This window comes from Musa acuminata, chromosome BXJ1-1 (genome assembly GCF_036884655.1).
Source record: "Musa acuminata AAA Group cultivar baxijiao chromosome BXJ1-1, Cavendish_Baxijiao_AAA, whole genome shotgun sequence".
Taxonomy (NCBI): Eukaryota; Viridiplantae; Streptophyta; class Magnoliopsida; order Zingiberales; family Musaceae; genus Musa; species Musa acuminata.
In genome coordinates, this window is record NC_088327.1 from 3,845,306 (window position 1) to 3,866,842 (window position 21,537).

Genomic DNA, 21,537 nt, shown 5'->3' on the forward strand with positions numbered 1-21,537 from the left:
TTCATACCATAGTAACTTTGTAAGAGAAAAAGATGTAATGTTTTGTTTCCAGGGATTCAATAAAAGGGCAACCGCTTTGCAAGAATTTTGCTAAGCACAACTAATCTATACATTCAAGAAGATGAAACCCCCATAACAATTACTCTTTAATGAATAGTAATACATACTGATCTACACACTCATATAATTGCTTACTATTTTGAATTATAATTCACGATTGAAATTGGTTCTCAAATGCCTCAAGATAATTTGAATGATATGATATAATTTTGTTGTGTATATTATTATTATTATTATCTCCCGAAGTTGTGATCATCGTCTGACCAAAGCAGGTGCCGAGACACCAAACCTATTATTAAAAGGGGCTCCTAGCAACACTAATCTCGAGATAGGTAAGATAGGATTGAAGAAGGATGAGTCCCCTATCCATGAGATATATGACATTGAATAAAAAATATTGTAACATTTTTTTTGTTCTGATGTTAAGTTAGTGATATAGCCCCATGTAAAGCAAATGCCCCTCGATCTTTTGATATATAATTGGTATGACAAAAGCATGTCAACGAAAGGCCCACACTTGAACGAAAATTGCAAGATAGCTAAGTATGAAAACGGAAAATGAAGATGTCTAACATGCACAAGCAATGATTATTGGAGAATCAATCCTTTAAACCTGCTTGATCTCACGTTTATCGGAACCATATCTTCCAATTGGCGATTCCTACATTGACACTGCTCTAATACAGAGCCTACATTGGACATGCATTAATAAATCAGTGAGTATGAACTACAAAATTATATTTGCGATTCACAAAAAGAAAAAAAACAAGTACCAAATTCAGCTGATATATCTGCAATTTATGAAACTAAAAGATAGCTACTCATTTCTGTAGTAGTCATCACTCACGATCTTGTACACTTTGGTAGACTGGGATGCATGATGAACTTACTCATCTTGGCTGACTATGAAATTTCATTCTTTATGAGACAAAGGTCTTCTAACCTACCATTCAGTTGACCAGTAACTGGATGAAGGTGGATCTGATAAAGCTTTGGCCATAATTTACCCGTCACTGGTAGCATGAAAGGAAGATGAAACGGAGGAATCAGGCAAAGAAAGTTCTAAATTCAATTTATTAAAAAGCAAAGCAAAAAAGGCATACATTTCATTTTTAATAAACACAAACTTACCAAACAACCGGTTTGTTTTCTCGTCCCAAGCAATACCATTAAGCACATCGATAGCCTGGAAAAGTTTACAGGAGGAACAGTAAACAAAATTTTCTTCTTAAAACAGAGAAAGGAGGATCTAAACACGATTTACATTTAAAAATTCTAAAGCCTTCTGCTGTGCTTAGATAAATTTGTGACATGGAGTTAGTACAAGCTTTTAGTTACTTATGCTACAATTTTGCATGAACTATTTGTTTACTCTCATCACTCAAATATATTCTAGACCCAAGCTAAACTTGAGAACTGGTTTAAACCAAATCCCTTACACCTGCCATGGCCCGGCCAAGCATTGGAAAGGGTATGGTACAGGTATAATTTTAAATCCGTTGCTCAGTCTGGGTTGCATCCATTGCTGGCACAACCCTGGCTAGAACTGATACCATCACTAGTCCTATGTGCACACCAAGGGATCAATAGAAACAGAATAATTTGAGAACAAAGATTTCACATATGATAAATTGATACAGAATATTAGGAAAGTAACTAAAGATTATCATATCTTAAATGATTATTTGCAGAAATTTTTAGGAAACATTGGTGGAAAAGTAGAACTAATATGACAGAGATTTGAGCAAAAGAAATAATTTAAACCTGCAGGCTATTTTGTCCAAAATTTATAATAAACTTTGAACCTACATCTATGCTGAATTAAAGAAATGATTATTCATAAAAATAAAATAAAATTAATAAAAATAATACAATTTGTAAATCGTTGCATAAGGCATATGTGCAAATGCAACATATGTTGAAATAACATATCAGACATAGGAACTATTTTGACATGTCACAATATTCAAATCTATGTATATGGAAAGTCATAGTTTAGCAGGTCAAGGCCAGATAATGTTTACCTTAATACAGTTTTATTTGACTTGGTCACAGAATGCACACCAATATCGAACTTGTTAGCATTTAAATGAGTATATAGTTAAGACAACCAAGTTTTTGTTTTATATGTAATATGTTAAGCATTAAGCAGGAGGTCCTTTTTGTTTCTCCTAAAGATGGTATCCCTTAAAAATGTAGCTTATGGCTCACACCAGCACTTTTCTCTGAGAGCTAAGTTGACAACAAGGGATAATAGAATTTCTTTATTCGCTCCGAGAGGCTAAAACAATTTAAAAGAATCTCATTCAATTCCTTGTTCATCTACATAAATCAAACTGTTAGTACAAATTCTCAATAACATAAACAACAAATAGCTCTGGAACAAGATATTCTTAGCATGTTACCAGAAAGTAAAGAAGCTTGCAACTCAAAAACACAAAGAAACATATGAAAATTGGAACTCACAGTGTGTCCAGATTTTAACAAGCCTTGCCTGTAAAAATTTCAAAAAGCTGTCATTTCAACATTTCTATAATGATGATAAATAATAATGTTTTCAAATTCAACTTAGGGAACTTGTCAGTCCATAAATTCATGTACCTTAATTCATGGAGAAGAATCCAACTAAGCACCATGCCATCTTTATGAGATATTCTAGCTATGCAATCTGTCTGCAACACGTAACTAGAAATTATTTTTGTTCTTAACTATTATTTTAACACTTTTATTGAAATTTTTAGTGACATTTTGTATATTCTAAACAAGTTTTGGAATAATTATTATTTTCAACAGGATGAGAGCAGAAATTAACATTTATAGAAATGCAAGAATGAGCATCTATTCGTATCAATTCATAGAATCAATGACAAAATTAATAACATTTGCAAACATATAATGAATAACATAATGGCACGAAATGAGAAATGAGATCTCAAACACTAAAACACAATCGTCACTAATTTGGAGTAGGACCAAAGCCATTTGAAGTGAATCACTAAGTTGGTTTGTGTATAGTTAGATCTATAGTTTAAGATAAAAGAGATATAGAAAAGACCAAACAATGACGTCTAACATGAGGGTCTACCTTATCAACTAGGTTGAAGTAAAATGAAAAAGAATGATAAAGGTATGATACAATACATGCCCTATCTTACTTTGATCAATTCAGGACCATTTACAACATTATGTCTGAGAAGATTTTTCTCCAATTTTTTTCTTTTTTTTCTTAAGGTACAACCAACTGTTAGTTAAAACCTATTGAAGTATATGATTGAAGATATCAAATGATCTTTCCCTATTGTTAAAGATTATTGTTGCAATATGTTATTGTCCATGAGGACTCTGGTCTGAATTACTCTAGTTGGCGTTGAGAAAAATCAGACACCCAAAGCTGTTGGGCTTGGTGAATTTTCTCGACAATGATGGACGGTGATAATTATCACTCTTGCTCATTTTATTAAAAACTAAAGATCTTATTCGGCGAAGTTCAACCAAACCAATTTTGATGATGCACAAATTTAGTGTCTTGACTATCAAAATTATTTAACCTTGAATTTAGAAGTTTAAAGCTTCAATGATTTGTTTGACTCAATCTGATGAGCATGAATAATACTTCTAAAGTTTTTAACATGTATGCAAGTTTTGAGTCTTGTAGAGAGAATACAAAAATTACTTACATTGGAGGACACATGCAATTCCATATAGTTATCTTTGTTGCTGCAGGCAGCCATGGCAAACCAATACCAGTACAAGGATTGTGAACAGTATGCCTTTGGCACAACACAATGCACCTATGCTGGCATAAAAGGTGGTAGTTGATGCCATAAGAACATGTAACAAACTACAAGTTATATTTTGGGTTCACATGTACTTGAAAAGTGTAATATTATATGATGTATAATGCCATAAGCTTTTGGGTTCACAGTTGCTTTTCTACGTGACAAACTACATATTCATGTTCAGAATGGTTCTTATACCTTAGATCAATTGAAATGATGAATATTGAATTTATCAATTCATCAACATGACACAACAGAAAGTTTCAAATGCAGCCAAGCATTGCTACAAGAAGCAGTTTGAAAAGAATTTCAATGTGTAGTATAACCCCTGCAGAGTCATGCTTCTTAGTGAGAAGAAGGAACATTGAATATATAGATTAACTAAATTGAAAAATATAAACAAAATATGATTTTGAGATTACCAATGAAGAATGTATCAAGAGAACAATTACCACACCTGCCAGACATTAGCCCATACTTCACCATTTACATACTCCAACTCATTAAGATAAGGAACTTCATGATCATTATATCTTACAGTTACTCTTCTAATAACTGCAGAAATTTTTAAGAAAGGAAAGAAATCAAATCCAATAAGAGAAAACAACATGATTGTTAACAAGTGCAAACCTTTTAAGGTTTGGGGATCTAGATGATAGAGTGTTGAACTTCCATCAGTCCCAAATATAACTTTGCCATCGGTTGCCAGTCCCCATCCATCACGCATCTGATGACTAAACCTATGTTGCTGCACCATATTTGTAGCACCAAATTATTTTCAAAGTAGATGGTCTATGAAATAACATCGTGTATGCTATTATCTTATGGTTTCATATTAAGAACAGTGATTTTTTAGCAGCTTCCTGGCTCAATTTTTGCATAACAATAATGTATTCACTTTTTCCGGTTCAAGTTTAAATATTTTGAAGTCAAGGAGACAAACAACAGAGGAAACAATGGATTGATAAAAGTATATACATGTAATCCTAGTAAAGAATTACAATTCATGTATCAAACTCATAGCGGTCCACTCTCTGATTGGTACTTTACCAAGTAACACATGCCATACTGAGTTTTATTGTGCACATAAAACCATTGATCCAGTCAAATGTGACGAACCAACATAAAACCATAAAGCACGGGTTGGTAAGTGCATGGTTGAGGCAAAGAAGAAAATTTGAGTCCCAAAGCATCCAATCAATCTTCATCATGCAAAGTCAGGTTATGATACTGAACCATCAAGAACCTGTCTAGTAGCACATATCAAAAATTATACATCATTACCAACAAGTATTCATAGTGTAAAAACAGGCTAGTTAAAATGGGTGTCATAAGTCTTGTGTGATCATCGGATACCTTTGAGATTAAAAGAAAATTTTAATAAGACAATCGTGAGACCAAGAATGTTTTATGGATCTAAATGTTTGACCGTTAAGAAACAACATATACAAAGAGTTTGTGTTGCTGAAATGAGAATGCTGAGATTGATGTATGGAGTAACTAGGAAAGATAGGAAAAGAAATATTTTTATACGTGAACAATTAGGTATCGCTTCGATAGAGGATAAAATGAGAGGGAATCATTTAAGATAGTACGATCATGAGCTTAGGTAGTTAGAAGAGAAAAAATGATTAATGTTACTAATACGAGGAAAGATAGATGAAAACTTAAAAAGACTTTAATAGAAACTATAAATAAAGATTTAATTACTCTAGATCTCACTTAACATATGACCCTTTACATATCTCAATGACGGCAAAAGATCTATATAGCCAACCCTAAATAGTTGAGATTTACAGCTTTGTTGTTGTTATGTATACCAACAAGCTATGAATGATTGAGGTACAAAATTTAGTTGAGATTTACGACTTTGTTGTTGTTGTTATGTATACGAACAAGCTGTGAATGATCGGGGAACAAAATTACAAAGTCAGGCTTCCATAAGATCATAACAATATTCCACTTGGTCACAAGAATCTTGTATATCTTTTTATCTTAGATTGAGAAATGTTAATTGATGATTTGTGTGTTCTTTCTTTATGACAGCATGAAAAAAACCATTTTCCTTCTAAAACCACTTTTGGACACAGAAATTCCATGATGCTCAAATCTATCCCCAGCTGTAAACCAACTCTTTCTTCAATTACGAAGTAGACAACTATAGTGAGTAGCCGAGTATCAAGAATCATAAACGATGGATAAGGACATGTACACCGAAATGTCTATGTTTGTCGCAAGACATTATGAAAAGGTTCTCTAGTTGTCAAGGTTTGCTCAGTGTTTTTCTGAAATATCTTGGAATCTCATTATGCATCACCAAAGTTCTCCAATTGTTAAATTGTATCAAGATAATTACATTTTAGATAATATTTTCTGCTAAAAAGGGTTGTGTCCTACATTTGGAAACATATATTTTTGAAAAGATAAAAGAAGAAAAACCTGCACAAATCACATCACAAACCTACTTTAGGTGAACGTGATCGAACAATGAATGGAACCAAATGAAGATAGCATATATGTAAAGATCTATGTAGAAGGAACAAACTTTGCTAAAGTTGTATCGATCATATGTGAAACCTGTTCTTGTCAACCAGGTTACTTGGAACAACCTACACAAGAAAAAGAATCATCATTTTGTTATAATCAAACAATAATGGTCTAATAAGCATCGAAGAAAGAATTAAACTTATGTAATTGGTCAGAGGACCAAAAACAACACTACAAAGATATTCAATTGTGTCATGTCTTAAAGTGATTCAAAATCAATATTGCTGAAACAAATTAACATGGTCCCCTGCTTTATTTAGACAAATTGAATCCAGACAGAAACACAAATAGTACACCTAAATTGATAACAATTTCAGTATTGTATTAAGCACATTTCAGATATAACAGTCCGTTATAACAATATGAAACTAAGGTTATCAATAATAAGTTACATGGAGTAGTTAAAAATCAGGATGGCGGCACTTCCTAATAATATTTTGTGGATTGGGCTTCTTACATTGAGAATGGACCTAAAGTGATAGGTTCAATCATTTTCAACTTATAGTTTATACAAGTTCAAAATTTTAATCCCTTCACTTTGGCCCCTTCAGTTCTCCTCCCTCATTCATTAATACAATGCATATTCAAGGGAGGCCATCAGCCTGGCACACCAACCCATGAGAGCAGAGGTCAGAGCAGCGATGAAGCTGCCAAAGAGGAGCAAGCTTTCAGCAAACTTCTTTTTTTTCCCTCTTTATACAAAAGATTGATAGAATATTTGTGGTTAACTTCAGTCATTAACATGACATGGCATGTCAAGCATCTGCACACTGAAACATGTTGCTCTGATGGCTAGCATACACATTTAGTGCCAACAATAATTTAAAATTGTCAATTATTTTTTCATTCTAATTTAAAACTAGGAGCCACAGTGCTCAAAATTACTTCGGATAAAGAAAAATACTACAGCCAATGTATAAAAATATACCCCCATGTGTATATACATGATTGTATATATTTTTAGAGAAACCATAACCAAGCAACCACCGAGAGGATACAACCCAGGTTTTGCATCCCACAATACGCATTAATTCTTGTAATAAATGACCCATCATACATATTCTATGTATATGTCAACTTTCACCTTTCAATCTGATGACCAACTTGTCCAACTAATATAGATCAACTTAAGCTGTAACTAACATTCACAAACTTAAATTCTAGACTGTTACTTTCGTCAAGTATTTTTTACCCAAAGAGAACAACATAAAGTTAATCCCCTCCTACAACCAAAGGGTTAAAACAAAATAGGTTAATGATGGCTAAACATGCAGGCCGATCTTTCAAACAGAAAGAATTTATGTGTTTTCTTAGGGTTTATCGATTAACCCACAAAAAAAAAGAAGAATTTATGTGTCAAGCACTAGAACCATATAAGGAGTTTGGACAGTAACCTTTCACCCAAAAGTGTTAGACCTTCTCCAAAATAGGATCCATCCATTTGGTGCGAAACCTGGACCTGAACGTTGATAAAATAATATATGGTCATTCTCAAATCAACAAAAAATGACATTTAATTTTCATTAAAAAAACATTAACTTTAGTTCAGTTATAGCATAACAATAATAGCACAAGCATTAAATATAAATATATGTCCACTTATGCATAGTGTTCTATCCTTTTCATCAAGCGAAGGAAGAAACATTTTGATGATGTTACACCAAAGTGACTTAAACAGAACAAACATGAATTTTGTTCTTTTCCAAATATTATCAGGGCATCCCTTGTAATTCATGTTATCAGATGAGGAAGTTAAGATGTCATTGTATAAACACTAATGCTATCCCCAGGTTGCACCAGATCCATTGGAAAAAGTGAAAAATCAATGCACCAAAGTACCACAAAATTAATCTGCAGCAATCCTGCCAATGCTATATTAACATTGCTAAATTTACAATTCCATCTGTCTTTATCCATGTCTGTCAGTTGATGCATAGCCTTTATTTTTATCCATTTCAATAAGGCCCTTAACTTTAGCCCTCATGTAATAGCCATTTTTATATTTTAAAGTTGTTAAAGAAATGAAAAGTATAAAACTACTTCATAGCTCCTTATGCTCCATTCTGATCTAAAAATATCTACTCTATGCTCAACCTCCCTTTTGGTAACCTGAAAATGGAGTTGCTTATTTCTAATGAATCTGAAAGTCTGACCATCTTCAACTTTCCAAATCATCGTTTGTTATCTTTTCATAGATAACCTTGTTCTCTCTACAAGCATCTGGTTGAATCTATGAACACCTCCAACATACAAACACATTGAACGAATTGCATGTTGTTTCCATGTGCCATCATGTGTGACTCCGACACCTGCCGACATGACTAGTTTCCACAATACTTTGATTATATCTACCCATTCAAAGGAAAAATCTTCCTGAATTTGGGATTCCACATTTTGTTCCTTGAACTTTTTCAGTGGTTCTATTAGTTTACTTCTAATATTGGCACCCAAGTCTTGGTTTAGCACTCTTATACTGCAAGAACTTAACACCTTGTCAAGAATCCTTGCATGTAATAGATATCAGAAGTATACAGGAAGAAAAGGCACAGCATGTTTGGTTCCAAATTATTAAATATAAATAACAACTAAAATGATAGATATATATAAGTTGAATGTTCCTGTGTGAGATCCATGAATCCAAAGGTCATACAATAACTTTTTAATGATTCACTTCATAAAGTCATTTAGTTGCCAAGATAGTCATTTCAAAGTTTACAATGTCTTTAAAGATCTTGATAGAAAACAAGATAGCAAAATCTAAGTACTGTCTAGATCAGGTTATTGAACATCACGGTCATCAGATTATCCAACACATCACATACTATTTTGAACTAGTTAAGTGCACACCATCGTTTTCAAAATTACGACTGTGTAAAAACATGTGTTTGAAGAAATTCACTTTTTAAAAATAACCAAATGGGTTATAGGTCATTGCAAGTAGCTAATAATATAACTAATTCTGACCAGCAGTCAACCATCTATACATGACCTAATATTAGGAGCAATACGTCCAGATCTTCCATGGTCCCATGATAATGATTGATCTGAAAGTTTAACTCGATAACAGCCATGCAACTAAAAGCATCAAGCTTCCATAATTAACAAGATAGTTAAACAACAAATGAAGTTGTAGTGTAATATGGGAAAAAGATCAAGGATATCGTCGCATGGTTACCTTCCCAGTCTGCAGAAGAACCTGTCTGACTGAGGACTGGGTACAACAAAAGGTGAGAAAAAGTTAGTGATAAGAGAATCAAATACCAGATAGCACAAACATTGTCTGTATTTACTGATTTCATAGGATATGAGCATGATCTTATATAAAAGACAATATGTAGAAACATTAGTTCCATTTAAAAATTCTAAGATAATCTTCTCATCATCATGATGTGTAAACATGATTTTTTTTCCCCATATGGTCATCACATCCATTCAGTGCACAATCAATTAATTCATATTAGTCTAATGATACTGCTTAGGTTGAAAGAAGAATCTTTGTACATTAGTGCGGACATTTTAAATAGAAAACAAGACATGTATATGTAGTGATGAACAGTTAGTACATATACATAAAAAAATAGAAGGTGTATACATCTTTAAGCACTAGGTTCATTGTATGCTTCTAGCAATACAGCCAATTAAGTACAAACTTGATCTTGTTTAAATGATGAATTAAGGTTCTTATGAAATTAGACCTAAAATGTTCAAAATATTAGTAACACACTGAAATGGAGCCATAGTTTATGTAATGTTCTGCTTCGGTGTGGTTAAATATAAAAAGATATCATAATCACATAGCATCGACATAAACAATATCTTAAAACTGTTTTGCAACCTGATTAGAGGACAGAATGATATACCGCCTCCAGAAACATCAAGGCCACGTGAAGATATTAGGATGGAGATTTTATTGGACCAACTTTGAACTAGTTCAAGAAGCGATTTCATTTTTTTAGTAGTAGTACAATTAGCATATGATACTGATCTCAAGCCAGTAGGAGGAAAAATATTTCAGCTTCTTTCTGATAAGAAATTTTTTTCTAGTACAAAAATTCATCTTTCACATCCTCGGCAATCAAATATCGTTTTGGTTAAAGACCAAAATTTCCATAGATTTATGCTCAGGCCAAACACAGTTTGACAGAAGTCTATGTAGATATATTGTAATTTTGAGAACAAACCAAAGATAATCATAAAAAAGGTAGAACCAAAAGAAAGAGTAGGTTGAAATGTTGAATATAATCTAGACGACGAAGTAAAAGCATTAAGATGCATCAACAAAGAATAATGGAACCAGTGCATATCAAATTGAAGAAATGTAATCACTTATGTGGATGAAAAGAACTCCAGGAGTTATTAAAATTAACTACTTAATGACCTGTACAACACAAGTTGTGATCAACACAAGGTTTTTAGCTTTCTGGAGGTATAGTTTCTTTGTTGTTTGTTTTAAAGCTTCAAGAACAGCCAATTTAAAGCTTGCACGAATAGAATAAACTACAGATTGCAGCACAGGGAAAGAAACATATCATGAAACCTTCAGAGATTACAGCAGAGCTTAAAAGTACATGTAGCAATATTTAAAACATAGCGCAAATGCACATGTGAAGTCATTTGAGGCACCCCTTGACCTTTGTTACATATTCTATATTCAAATTAAATTGAACTTACTCTATGATAGAGACCAGTTGACTCAAATAATGTTTCATTTCCTCCATATACAAGCCCCTGAGATTTAAGGAAAAAAATAGAGTTTACACCTAAATCTACAGAAAACACAATGTTCAAGTGAAGGTATTAAAGATCAAACATCAGAAACAATAATTCAACAAAAAAAAGCAGCTCAAACCAATAACTTATGCTATTTCTCTCACATCACTCGTCTAACTAATTTACAGAGACCATGGTCAGAAAGGAACTCGTTAGCAAGAAGTGCTAGAGTTAGCAACCTCAAACAACAGTTGAAATAATGCATAAAATCAGCTTTTAGGTTTATTCAGCATATAAAATATCAAAAAATTCGATCGTGAGACAAGATGATGATAGTTGGTGACATAAATCGCTAAGAATATGTAATCTGAAACATAAAACAGTATACTATAGACAGGCATAGCAGATATTGTTGTAACCAGAATTGTACTTATCTCAGCTTATTTTATGAAAAGTACCAATTCTTATACACTGGAAAATCCTACAAGCATTGGAGCAGAGATGCGAGACTCAATTTGGTTAACTGATGCAAAATGAATATCTTCAGATCAGAAAATATTGAACAGCATGCAAATACTTCTGATGAATATCCTTCGGGCAATAGAGAAGCGGTATCAAGTTGAGACTGATATTTCCTGGTTAAGAGCATCAGGCTCTTGGGAAAACCCTTCGACAATGTCAAAACAGTAGAATCGAGGAGGAGGTGAGACGGAAATGGTCATCGAATTCAAAACCCCAGTCGGATATTAAAGATCAACCGTAAAACTCGAATCGCAGCCAAACACACAAAGAGCATCAGAGACAGCGGAATCAGGGGTTGGAAACGGATCTTGCCTGGGTGAAAGCATCAGGGTCGTGGGGGAACTCATTGACGATGTTAAAGGAGTAGAATCGAGGAGGAGCGGACACGGAAACGGCAACGGTCATCCGCTTCCAGGTGATGTAGACGAAGAGGAGGGTGCAAAGGGAGACGAGGGCAACGGGGAGAGAGGGTTCTCTCCTGCAACAGTAGCCTCGGCTTCTCTTGCAACGACCGAAATCGGAGGCAGCCGTGGGGGCCATGGTATCCGATGCGGGGAGGTCGGAGCTCGGCGGGGGACGCCTCCGTCTCTTACCTTTCTGCGATCCGACCGTCATCTCTTTGGGGGTCTCCCCGAAGACAGGGCAGACTTAAACCGCATCGACGAACGAACTCAAGTCTTTGGACTCGCACAGTAAGAAACATAAAGGGCGGAATTTTTCGTATTAATTATTTCTGATTAATTAGCTAAATTCCATTAACCATTGGATCCACCGATAACGGGCGGTCAGGCCCAACACGGATCCAACAACAACTGGGAAGGCCGATCAACTGTTCGACGAATTGACTGCTCCAGCGTGACGCTGCTTGGAAATGCGTCGAACAGCTGAAAACGACGCCATGGTACTTCAATATGACAAGGAGCGTGCAGAAAAGCTGTCTTCTTCCCTGGCGAACAAACACTGGCAGGCATGCGATGGCTGACCTTGCCCAGCTTTTCTTTTAAGCGCTTCTTCACTCTCGGTGCATCCATGCGTTAGCTCCGCAATGGCCTGTTTCTTCGTGATCTGCTTCGAAGAGTCGACAGAACTGCCTGTGGAACATGCGACTGCAGCATGGAGACAAGGCTACCAACAGAGGCTTTGCTCAAGGCTTTCTCCTCCTCTATTTACCATTAATGCCTACCTTAGACCATTAAGACTTCTTCGTACATATCATGGGCGGCGCCGCGGGGGAAGGGGAAGGAGGGGGAAACCTGCAGCCACAGCTTCGAAGAACTGAAACAATTAGCATGCCATGTGCATCCCATGAGGATGTTTTGGAGGTGACGGCAAGCACGGCAAAAGGGCATGTTTGGAGGTTTGATAAGGGTTCCCGTCTCATGGATTTGAAGATATCAACATGTCTCCCATGTGCTCTTCTCACTACTCTCGATGTGATCGCAAGTATTATTTTGGCACCCTCATTTGCGAGGGAATTGATATTTGTTTCTTTATTTGTTTACCTAATTCCAACAATGGTATTCCGGTCTTCTGTCAACATCAAATATCATTAAGTAGATAATCTATTTGGTATGATGAATTCTAAATGTTATTAGGGATATTTTACATCTAATGTTTATTATGAATAATTTGAATGTATGTCATAAAGAAGATCGTGTAGTTAAATGGTTGGTTACTCATGCTTGAGTCAATAAACTCTTTTGTCTTAATCTCTTGAACTTGGAATCTTTCGAAGCGAATTAGATTATTTCGCTACTATTCTTACAGTGACAATAATGATAAATGTTTAAGTAGACTTTTTTTTCCTATATTTTGTAGAGAAAAATTGACATATGATCTATTCAAAACTATCTTATGATAATTATTTTTGCGAGTAGCTACAGATCTATCTTATTTAGACCTAACGAGCTTAATTATAACATAATAATTCATTGATATTAGGCCTATAACATATTTTAATTGAAGAATATATTAACGATCAATCATTGATATTCTCATCATAAATGTTAGACATTTATTAGTAGACTTAGATAGAGAATACATTAACGATCAATCATCATCCGATACAAGCACCACATGAAAGCTATCGTGAAATGAAAAAAGTTTAGATCACCCCTGCCCATTTGTCTGTGTAGACAAAAGTCCAAAGTAAACCATTGGAGATTATTTCCCCCCGTTGCTCACATGGATAAAATGCCAAACAAAGATATTGGGATGGTTGCAAGTTATCCCCTCAAAGGTTAGATATAAACAATAATTCCAAGTGCTATGTCAGGAGGTTTTAAAAAAAAAAAAAAAAAAAAAACTCATACACTAAAACGATCTCGGACTAACTTGAGCATCGGAGGGATCGGATCAAAAAAATTTATTCAATATCGATCTTAATGCAGGTGACCCCTTGAAAGCTCAACACATCTACCTCGAAGCCATCTTAAGCATGCCTTGAAGCAACTTTGAACACTCTTACACCATTGGGTTCGGATCACGTCGGATTGACTCAAACATCAATGATGATTTTTCTTATCAAAACTATTCTCTAATATGCATACACTTAAAAGATAACTTTATTAGAAACCTTTGACATTTGATTTCCACCGATAATCAAATGTGTTTTGAGGATTCAACTTAATAGAAGAATTATATGATGGTAATGTTTTCATTTGGATAAAAAAAAAATGATATGGAATAATTATTGTGTCATATCCCCTTATCATGTTTCATCCAATTTAGCTCATAACTATCATAATATCCTTTTAAAAAATATATTTGTTTAAAAAGGTTAAGCTTTATTTATTTGTTAATGATAGAAGATGAGATTTTCTCAACTATACGAGGAAATCTCTCTATTATGTTGAGAAAAATCCTCTATTCTTTTGAGGAAAATCCTTCATCATAATCTGTAAATTATTCTTATCTTCTATTCTTTCAACCATCACAGTAGCAACAGCGATCTGTTCTTGTTCTAGAAACCTATTCAAGATTGGTATCTTTGACTGACAAGAGCACGGTATGATAGATGATAAGATTTTCTTTAACTATACGAGGAAATCTCTCTATTCTGTTGAGGGAAATCTTCTATTATGTTGAAAAAAAGCATTCAACCTAATCTATATAAATAAGAGAGAGACATCAACAATTACTTCAATAATTTTTTTTAATAATTATTCTTATCTTTTATTCTTTCCATTAGTTAACACTTTCATATGCCAAATTATAATTCCTTAAATGAGGAAGTTTTATTAGGTATACAAATGATGATGGTAACATACGTAAGTAACATACGTAGCTCTCACGTGAGATCTTTCGTAACCTCTATTTCCGTGACGTACACAATTTTTTTGAAGGACATTTCTAAAGACAAAGCTCGTCCGTACGGAAGTCGTCACGAGAGCGGTATCTCCCGGTTCGTGTTCGGTCGTGTTACTCTTGAAGCCACGAAGGAAATCAGGATACGAATTTGTGCAGGACTCCTATTCTTCTCCTGCGTCTGCGACGTCTCTCGCTCCTATTGCTCGTTTTGGTATCGTCGTCTCCTGTCCACACACCCACCTTCTATATTTACACCCCTCGACGGGCCCGGCGGCTTCCCCTCCTCCCCATTGAATTGGAATCCATGGCCACCTTATAATCCATAGGGAGGGGCAGGAGCAGGGGAAAACAACACAGAAGGAGGCCATTCCGCCACCGCTCCCATGGATCAGTCCCTCCCTTCCCGATATCCCCCTCTCCTCGCATCCTCCTCCCCTTACTCCTCCGCTACCCGCCGACTTCGCGTCCTGGCCGTCCTCATGGCGGTGCTCTTGGTTGGAATCGTCTCCGTCGACGTCATCGTCCGAGGCAGAGCTCCTCGTGATAGGACGGCACTCCGCCCCACGGATTCCATCCCTCGCTCCCGTGGCCCGGCTGATGGCGTCTCGGAGAAGTCATCCCACTCTGGCCTCTCCTCATCCGCCACCGCGGGTGTCAAGGGACCAGAAGATTACTTCCAATGGACCAAAGAGATGCTCCAATGGCAGCGCACGGCCTTCCATTTCCAACCCCTCGACAACTGGATGAACGGTCCGCTCCTCCGCTTTCCTCTTCCTCTCTCTCTCTCTCTCGATTTGTAGTCGTTCTAATTGCTAACTTCGTCTTCTTCTTTTTCTTCTCCGATTCCCTTGTCTTCACGTATCTTCCATGCATCAGATCCAAACGGTGAGAACCTCTCCTTTCCTCTCATCTGTAGCTTTCTTTTCGAGGATTGATATGTAAGCAGTTGATTTCTGACCGTCGATGTTGGCCGCGGCAGCGCCGTTGTTCTACAAGGGGTGGTACCATTTCTTTTACCAGTACAACCCGAGCAGCCCGGTGTGGGGAAACATCACCTGGGGCCACGCCGTCTCACGTGACCTCGTACGTTGGCTCCACCTCCCTCTCGCCCTCGTCCCCGATCACTGGTACGACTCCCGCGGCGTCTGGACCGGCTCCGCCACCCTCCTCCCCCCGGACGGTCGCCCCGCCGTCCTCTACACCGGCGCCACCGACGATTCCGTCCAGGTGCAGAACCTCGTCTTCCCCGCCGACCCCGCCGACCCGCTGCTCCTCCGGTGGTCCAAATCCGACGCCAACCCGGTCCTCCTCCCCCCGCCCGGTGTGGGTCCGCAGGACTTCCGCGACCCCACCACCGCCTGGGCCGACGCCACGGGATCCAGCTGGCGCGTGGCCATCGGCACCAAGGACGAGTCCCACGCCGGGATCGCTCTCGTCTACCGCACCACCGACTTCCTCACCTACGAGCTGCTGCCCGGCGTGCTCCGCCGGGTCGCCGGCACCGGCATGTGGGAATGCGTCGACTTCTACCCGGTGTCGACGGGCGGCGTGGCGGCAGGGGAGGGGCTGGACACGTCGGCAGTGGCCGGAGACGGGGTGAAGCACGTGCTGAAAGCGAGCATGGACGACGACCGGAACGACTACTACGCCATCGGGAGCTACGACCTGGAGAAGAACGTGTGGGTGCCGGACGACGCAGAGGCGGACGTGGGGATCGGGCTGAGGTACGACTGGGGCACGTTCTACGCCTCCAAGACGTTCTACGATCCGGCGAAGCGGCGGAGGGTGCTGTGGGGGTGGGTGGGGGAGATGGACAGCGAGGGCGCGGACGTGCGCAAGGGCTGGGCGTCTATTCAGGTACGTCGCGCGTGCTACCTAACAACCGTAGGCGTATCATTAGGGCTTGCAAGTCTCTGAACACACTCCGTACCCAAATCGATTCCCTCCGGACCAAGCAAAACCTAGTGGGTCCCTTTTCCGGATTGGACCCAAGGCGCGGACAAAACAGAAAACCGGAAACCGGGATCGTTGATCGGCGCCCGTTCGCCGGTCGATGTTCGCACCTGCAAACCGAAGGAAAAAAAACCGGCTGATTCGGCCGGTTGATTTGTTTGGTATCGTAAACTGCCTAACAGACTGTCCGTTGTTCGAAAAATCGACATTTGATATGAAGACAAATATAAGATCAAAAATAATTTCATATAAGATAAAAAATGACATTTGACGTTTGGATTTCTTTTAGCATTTTCATATGTTGAATCATCAGACCCCCAACGCACATAACTTAGGTTGGAAGCCAATCATGTACCGACCTGTTGCCGAGTGTTGCCGCTCCAGAGGCAAACTGAGCTGGCGTAGGACCTCGGCGTCTCGCTGCTCGCTGCCTTGCAAGATAACCGAGTCGGGTAAACGGTGCAAACCAAGTTTTCACCAGTCGCTCACGTGCACACTGTTCACCGCTTTCCATTTCCTTGATCGATTCGATCACTGTTGCCATGGCAGGCCATCCCTCGGACGGTGGTGTTTGATGTCAAAACCGGTGGCAATCTGATCCAGTGGCCGGTGGAAGAGGTGGAGAGCTTGAGGATGAGCAGCAGAAACTTCAGCGGCATCACCGTCGCCCCTGGATCCGTCATTCCTCTCGATGTTGGCTCGGCCACACAGGTATCAGACTGGCCTCGACGAGGAACGTGTTACCATTTGGATCTCCGGCTGAAACACAGAGCTTTCCTTGTTGCAGTTGGACATAGAGGCTGAGTTTGTGATCGATGAGGCGGCATTGATGGCGACGACGGAGGCCGATGTGGGCTACAACTGCAGCACCAGCGGTGGTGCTGCTGCGAGAGGTATGCTCGGGCCATTTGGGCTTCTCGTCTTGGCCGATAAGGCCTTATCGGAGCAGACCGCCGTCTACTTCTACGTGGCGAGAGGGAGGGACGGTCGCCTACGCGCCCACTTCTGCCAGGATGAATCGAGGCATGTACTTCTTACCTCTGTTGTTCCATTTGCATCGATAACATGCAGTTACAGAGATATTTGACTTGTGAATGCCGAAATGTAGGTCATCGAAGGCGAATGATATCGTGAAGAGAGTGGTCGGCAGCACAGTTCCCGTGCTTGATGGTGAAAAGTTGTCATTGAGAATACTGGTAAGTAACTATCTGGCTCATTGGAATAGGAAATATTATCTATAACAACCATTACTAGCCAATAATTCTATTTCTGTTTCATCTGGCACATATTCTAGCTTGTACTATACTTGCTGATGTATATGAATCGTTCCATTCTGAAGCACTAAACAATTGTAGAGTATATCCAGAGGCAAAAGAAAATTCTGTATCCAATGTCATCACAATTAAAAGTCCACTGTCATAATTGAAGTCAACAAATCTTAAATGTTTGTTGTCTTTAATGATATTTTCATTATCTCATCCATTGAGAATAACTCCAATATTACTTCTTGAACAACATAAAATATGTTTTCCATTAATTTGTAATTTTATTGTGACCTGATTAGAGAATAATTGCAAATTTCACAAATTATCTGCTTGACCTCTAATTTCAGATAACCAATGGCATATTAGATTGTTTTACTACCATGTCGTCGGATCTCCACATTAAAAGATAGAATAATGTAACATAAACCTCTACCTCTTTTCTTTGTTAATCAAATGCATTTGCGAGAATAAAAGTTTGTAGATTAGACATTACTTGCTTGTGTTTACTGAAATATGCTGTGAAATAAAAGGTACTGTTATTAATCTTTCAGGTGGATCACTCGATTGTGGAAAGCTTTGCTCAGAAGGGAAGAACATGCATCACATCTCGTGTGTATCCCACTGAGGCAATTTATGGAGACGCAAGAGTCTTCCTCTTTAACAATGCCACCAACTGCAATGTGGTAGCCAAATCCCTCACCACGTGGCAGCTAAACTCGACTTACAATCATCCCTACTCTTCTTCCAAAGGTTTCTCATTGTTCAGCACACTATAATTATGCTAATTTTTCCCATATATGAGTGATTGTGTCTACAACCTGTTTTTTATAATTGTATTTATTTTGTGGTGCATTACATCTCATCCAAAAGTGCATTGTGTAATTAAGCCTCCTAAATGATAGCAGATAAGATTTTCCTTTACAGTACAGAGGATTTTCCTCGATAGAGTAGAAAGATTTTCTCATAATAGCAGATAAAATTTTCCTAACTATACGAGGAAATCTTATCTGCTATCACTAAACCTTTAATTGCATGTAATTGTATATTTATTTTTCTAATTTTATACCTCACTTACATGTATTACAATATTAATTAACTCATCATCTATTGTGAGACTAAATTATCCTCACATACAAAAAAAAAAAAACTTGATGGCTATAATGTTCGCCACCAAGAAACAAACGTAGGAATCGAGCATTAGGCTAATGAAAGCAATCCATAGGAACAAATCTCGCTTTGCAGGAAAAGGGTACAGATAAAAGGTCCTACCCAGAAAATTGGGTTATTTTAACTGTATTAATTTTTTTTATATTCATTTATTTTGATGATATAAGTGGATTTGGTAGACTATTAATATCTAGAAAAAAAAAACATTAGGAGGATCACTATTTATATTAATAATAAACAACAATAATAATAATTATAAAATAAAAAAGGAAAACAAAGACATATACATAAGAAAACGATAATAATAATAATAAAGAAAAGGAAAGATCCATTTTATTGTTTATGTATATTTAAATAACCAAATTACTTCTTTTTCATGAGCGGTTTAATCGATTGATTCATTGACTGATAGCGCGTACTTGTTGACCCGATCAGGTGTAATATTTCTCTAAGTTAATTTTCTTTTAATTATTATTTTAAATGTCAAATTTGGAATAAGCATGTATTTTATGTTAGGCTTGAATATGATGATATTAAATAGACTTATATTTCATTATGAATTTTAAGGATGGTAATCATTAGGTTTAAATTCACGAAGATAATATTGTAGCATTATTAATATGATATATGATACAAAAACGAAAAGAAAAGATGAGTTGTTCTTTATTCTTCTACATATGAATATAATTATACAAAATACATATAAATTATCTGAATGTGTTGCACTGGTGCTTACCCGACCTACTGATCATTTTCTTTAAATGCTCACTACACCTTCCTATCTCTGCAGGTAGTTCGATGGACTGCGTGTTGCTGGTCCAGCTTTGGACATGTCTGCTGGTGTTCTTTACATTAGTGTTATGATGAAGATATGGATATTAGAAAAAGTATGACTATAGAGATATGAGACAATTTTGTGACATCTTTATTCATTTATTCATTTATGATAAGATCAAATTTCTATCTCGATGACTAAGAGTTAGGCTAGTTAAAAGATTCATGTGGACTTGTTATATGATTAATAACCATGTATTAGAAGTTGCTTTTAATGAAAAAAAGATAAAGAGATAAAAAAAAGGGATTAAAAAAGAGAGAAAAGAGAAGAGTGACCAAAAAAACTCAAGAAGTCCATAAAATATTTCTGCATTTTTAAGTAATATTTAAGTACATTTAAATTATATTGTTTTAAAATATAATATATTTGATAATGATATTATTAATTATTGATTTTAAAAAAACCAAAATTTACATAAATAAGTTGTAATTTGTTTCTTTTACTTGTCGAATCTTCACTTCCAAAAAGAAAGATTCCGCTAAGATCCTTATCAGAATCCAACAACCCCTTCCCAATTGCTTTGCTGCGTCGTGTGCACCTCCTAAAGAACACATGGCTTTCTCTTCTGCTCCCCCTTTGTTGCTGCTGCTACTACTACTACTAGTTTCTTCGTCCTTTAGCCACCATCGGTAGAGATGATGGAGAAACATGATCTGGAATCGCATCCTTGTACCCCTTGGCCTCCTAGTAATGGTAACCTACCATCTTTGGCTCAACCACCGGATCACATGGCATCCCACCACCACCGTCATCGGCATCAACGCCATCAGTCGCCGCATATGGAGGTTAGCACAGTCGAAACCCTCATCTCTCTTTCTCTCTCTCTCCAAATCTTTCGATAGTCCAGACGTCGAGGAACAACATAATGGCGTCCACGCTCTTAGCATCGACGTCGATGACGCTCAGCTCACCGATCGCGGTGTTGGTGACCAACGCCGGAGGCGGCCTGCGAGGGCGACACGAGCGAGCTCGGGCTGGCCATCAAGTTCTTCGCCATCCTGCTCAACGTGCGGTCGACACGGTACTATAGCCACACGAGCATTCTTGTGACACGAGAGGAATGGGTGGTGTTTCCTGGCTTAGCCTGTACAGCTGACGCCTGCACTAGAAGACCACCCCGCTATTACGCGATTGCATTGAGGAATGCGACATTTAAAGCTGCATTAATATTTTATTGGGTCGACATTATGATGGATTTATTTTAAGCTTTTGATGCAATTTCAAGCTCGTTCCCTTTTATTATATTAACTTTGGGGTCTGAATTATATTAGTGTAACAATCAAATCTTTTGAAATTAATGGTGGTCTTTATTGATTGAAAAATTTCTCAAGAAAACCCTCATATTTATCAAAAATATTTTTTAAAGAAAAAATTATTTACTCATTAAAAT

General features: G+C 37.4%; 2 protein-coding genes across 2 annotated transcripts; one reads left to right on the top strand and one right to left on the bottom strand.

Annotated features, from left to right (window-relative positions):
• Positions 1-726: 726 nt before the first annotated feature.
• Positions 727-12,370, bottom strand: LOC135612602 (glutaminyl-peptide cyclotransferase-like). Its single transcript, XM_065109098.1, has 11 exons — positions 11,931-12,370; positions 11,058-11,114; positions 9,562-9,597; positions 7,781-7,845; positions 6,385-6,448; positions 4,470-4,587; positions 4,297-4,394; positions 2,662-2,732; positions 2,527-2,554; positions 1,192-1,246; positions 727-1,073 (listed from the first exon to the last, which is right to left on the bottom strand). Exons 1-11 carry the CDS (start codon positions 12,231-12,233, stop codon positions 964-966), a joined length of 1,005 nt encoding a protein of 334 aa, XP_064965170.1. The 5' UTR covers positions 12,234-12,370; the 3' UTR covers positions 727-963.
• A 2,692-nt stretch (positions 12,371-15,062) lies between these two features.
• Positions 15,063-20,191, top strand: LOC135612634 (beta-fructofuranosidase 1-like). The gene is made up of 8 exons (XM_065109190.1): positions 15,063-15,677; positions 15,804-15,812; positions 15,907-16,784; positions 17,430-17,591; positions 17,668-17,903; positions 17,989-18,076; positions 18,697-18,895; positions 20,103-20,191. The coding sequence occupies exons 1-8, from the start codon at positions 15,311-15,313 to the stop codon at positions 20,174-20,176; spliced, it is 2,013 nt and encodes a 670-aa protein (XP_064965262.1). The 5' UTR covers positions 15,063-15,310; the 3' UTR covers positions 20,177-20,191.
• Positions 20,192-21,537: the final 1,346 nt, after the last annotated feature.

What these genes read in the sequence shown, in the direction of transcription:
- LOC135612602 (XM_065109098.1), bottom strand. Translation starts at nt 12,233, where the DNA reads ATGACGGTCGGATCGCAGAAAGGTAAGAGACGGAGGCGTCCCCCGCCG. An exon ending in ATCGATACAACTTTAGCAAA is followed by an intron (nt 4,588 to 6,384) that starts GTTTGTTCCTTC and finishes AATATGGTGCAG; the next exon opens with CAACATAGGTTTAGTCATCA. An exon ending in AGATCCCCAAACCTTAAAAG is followed by an intron (nt 4,395 to 4,469) that starts GTTTGCACTTGT and finishes AAATTTCTGCAG; the next exon opens with TTATTAGAAGAGTAACTGTA.
- LOC135612634 (XM_065109190.1), top strand. Translation starts at nt 15,311, where the DNA reads ATGGATCAGTCCCTCCCTTCCCGATATCCCCCTCTCCTCGCATCCTCC. An exon ending in TTCTGCCAGGATGAATCGAG is followed by an intron (nt 17,904 to 17,988) that starts GCATGTACTTCT and finishes GCCGAAATGTAG; the next exon opens with GTCATCGAAGGCGAATGATA. An exon ending in AGTTGTCATTGAGAATACTG is followed by an intron (nt 18,077 to 18,696) that starts GTAAGTAACTAT and finishes TTAATCTTTCAG; the next exon opens with GTGGATCACTCGATTGTGGA.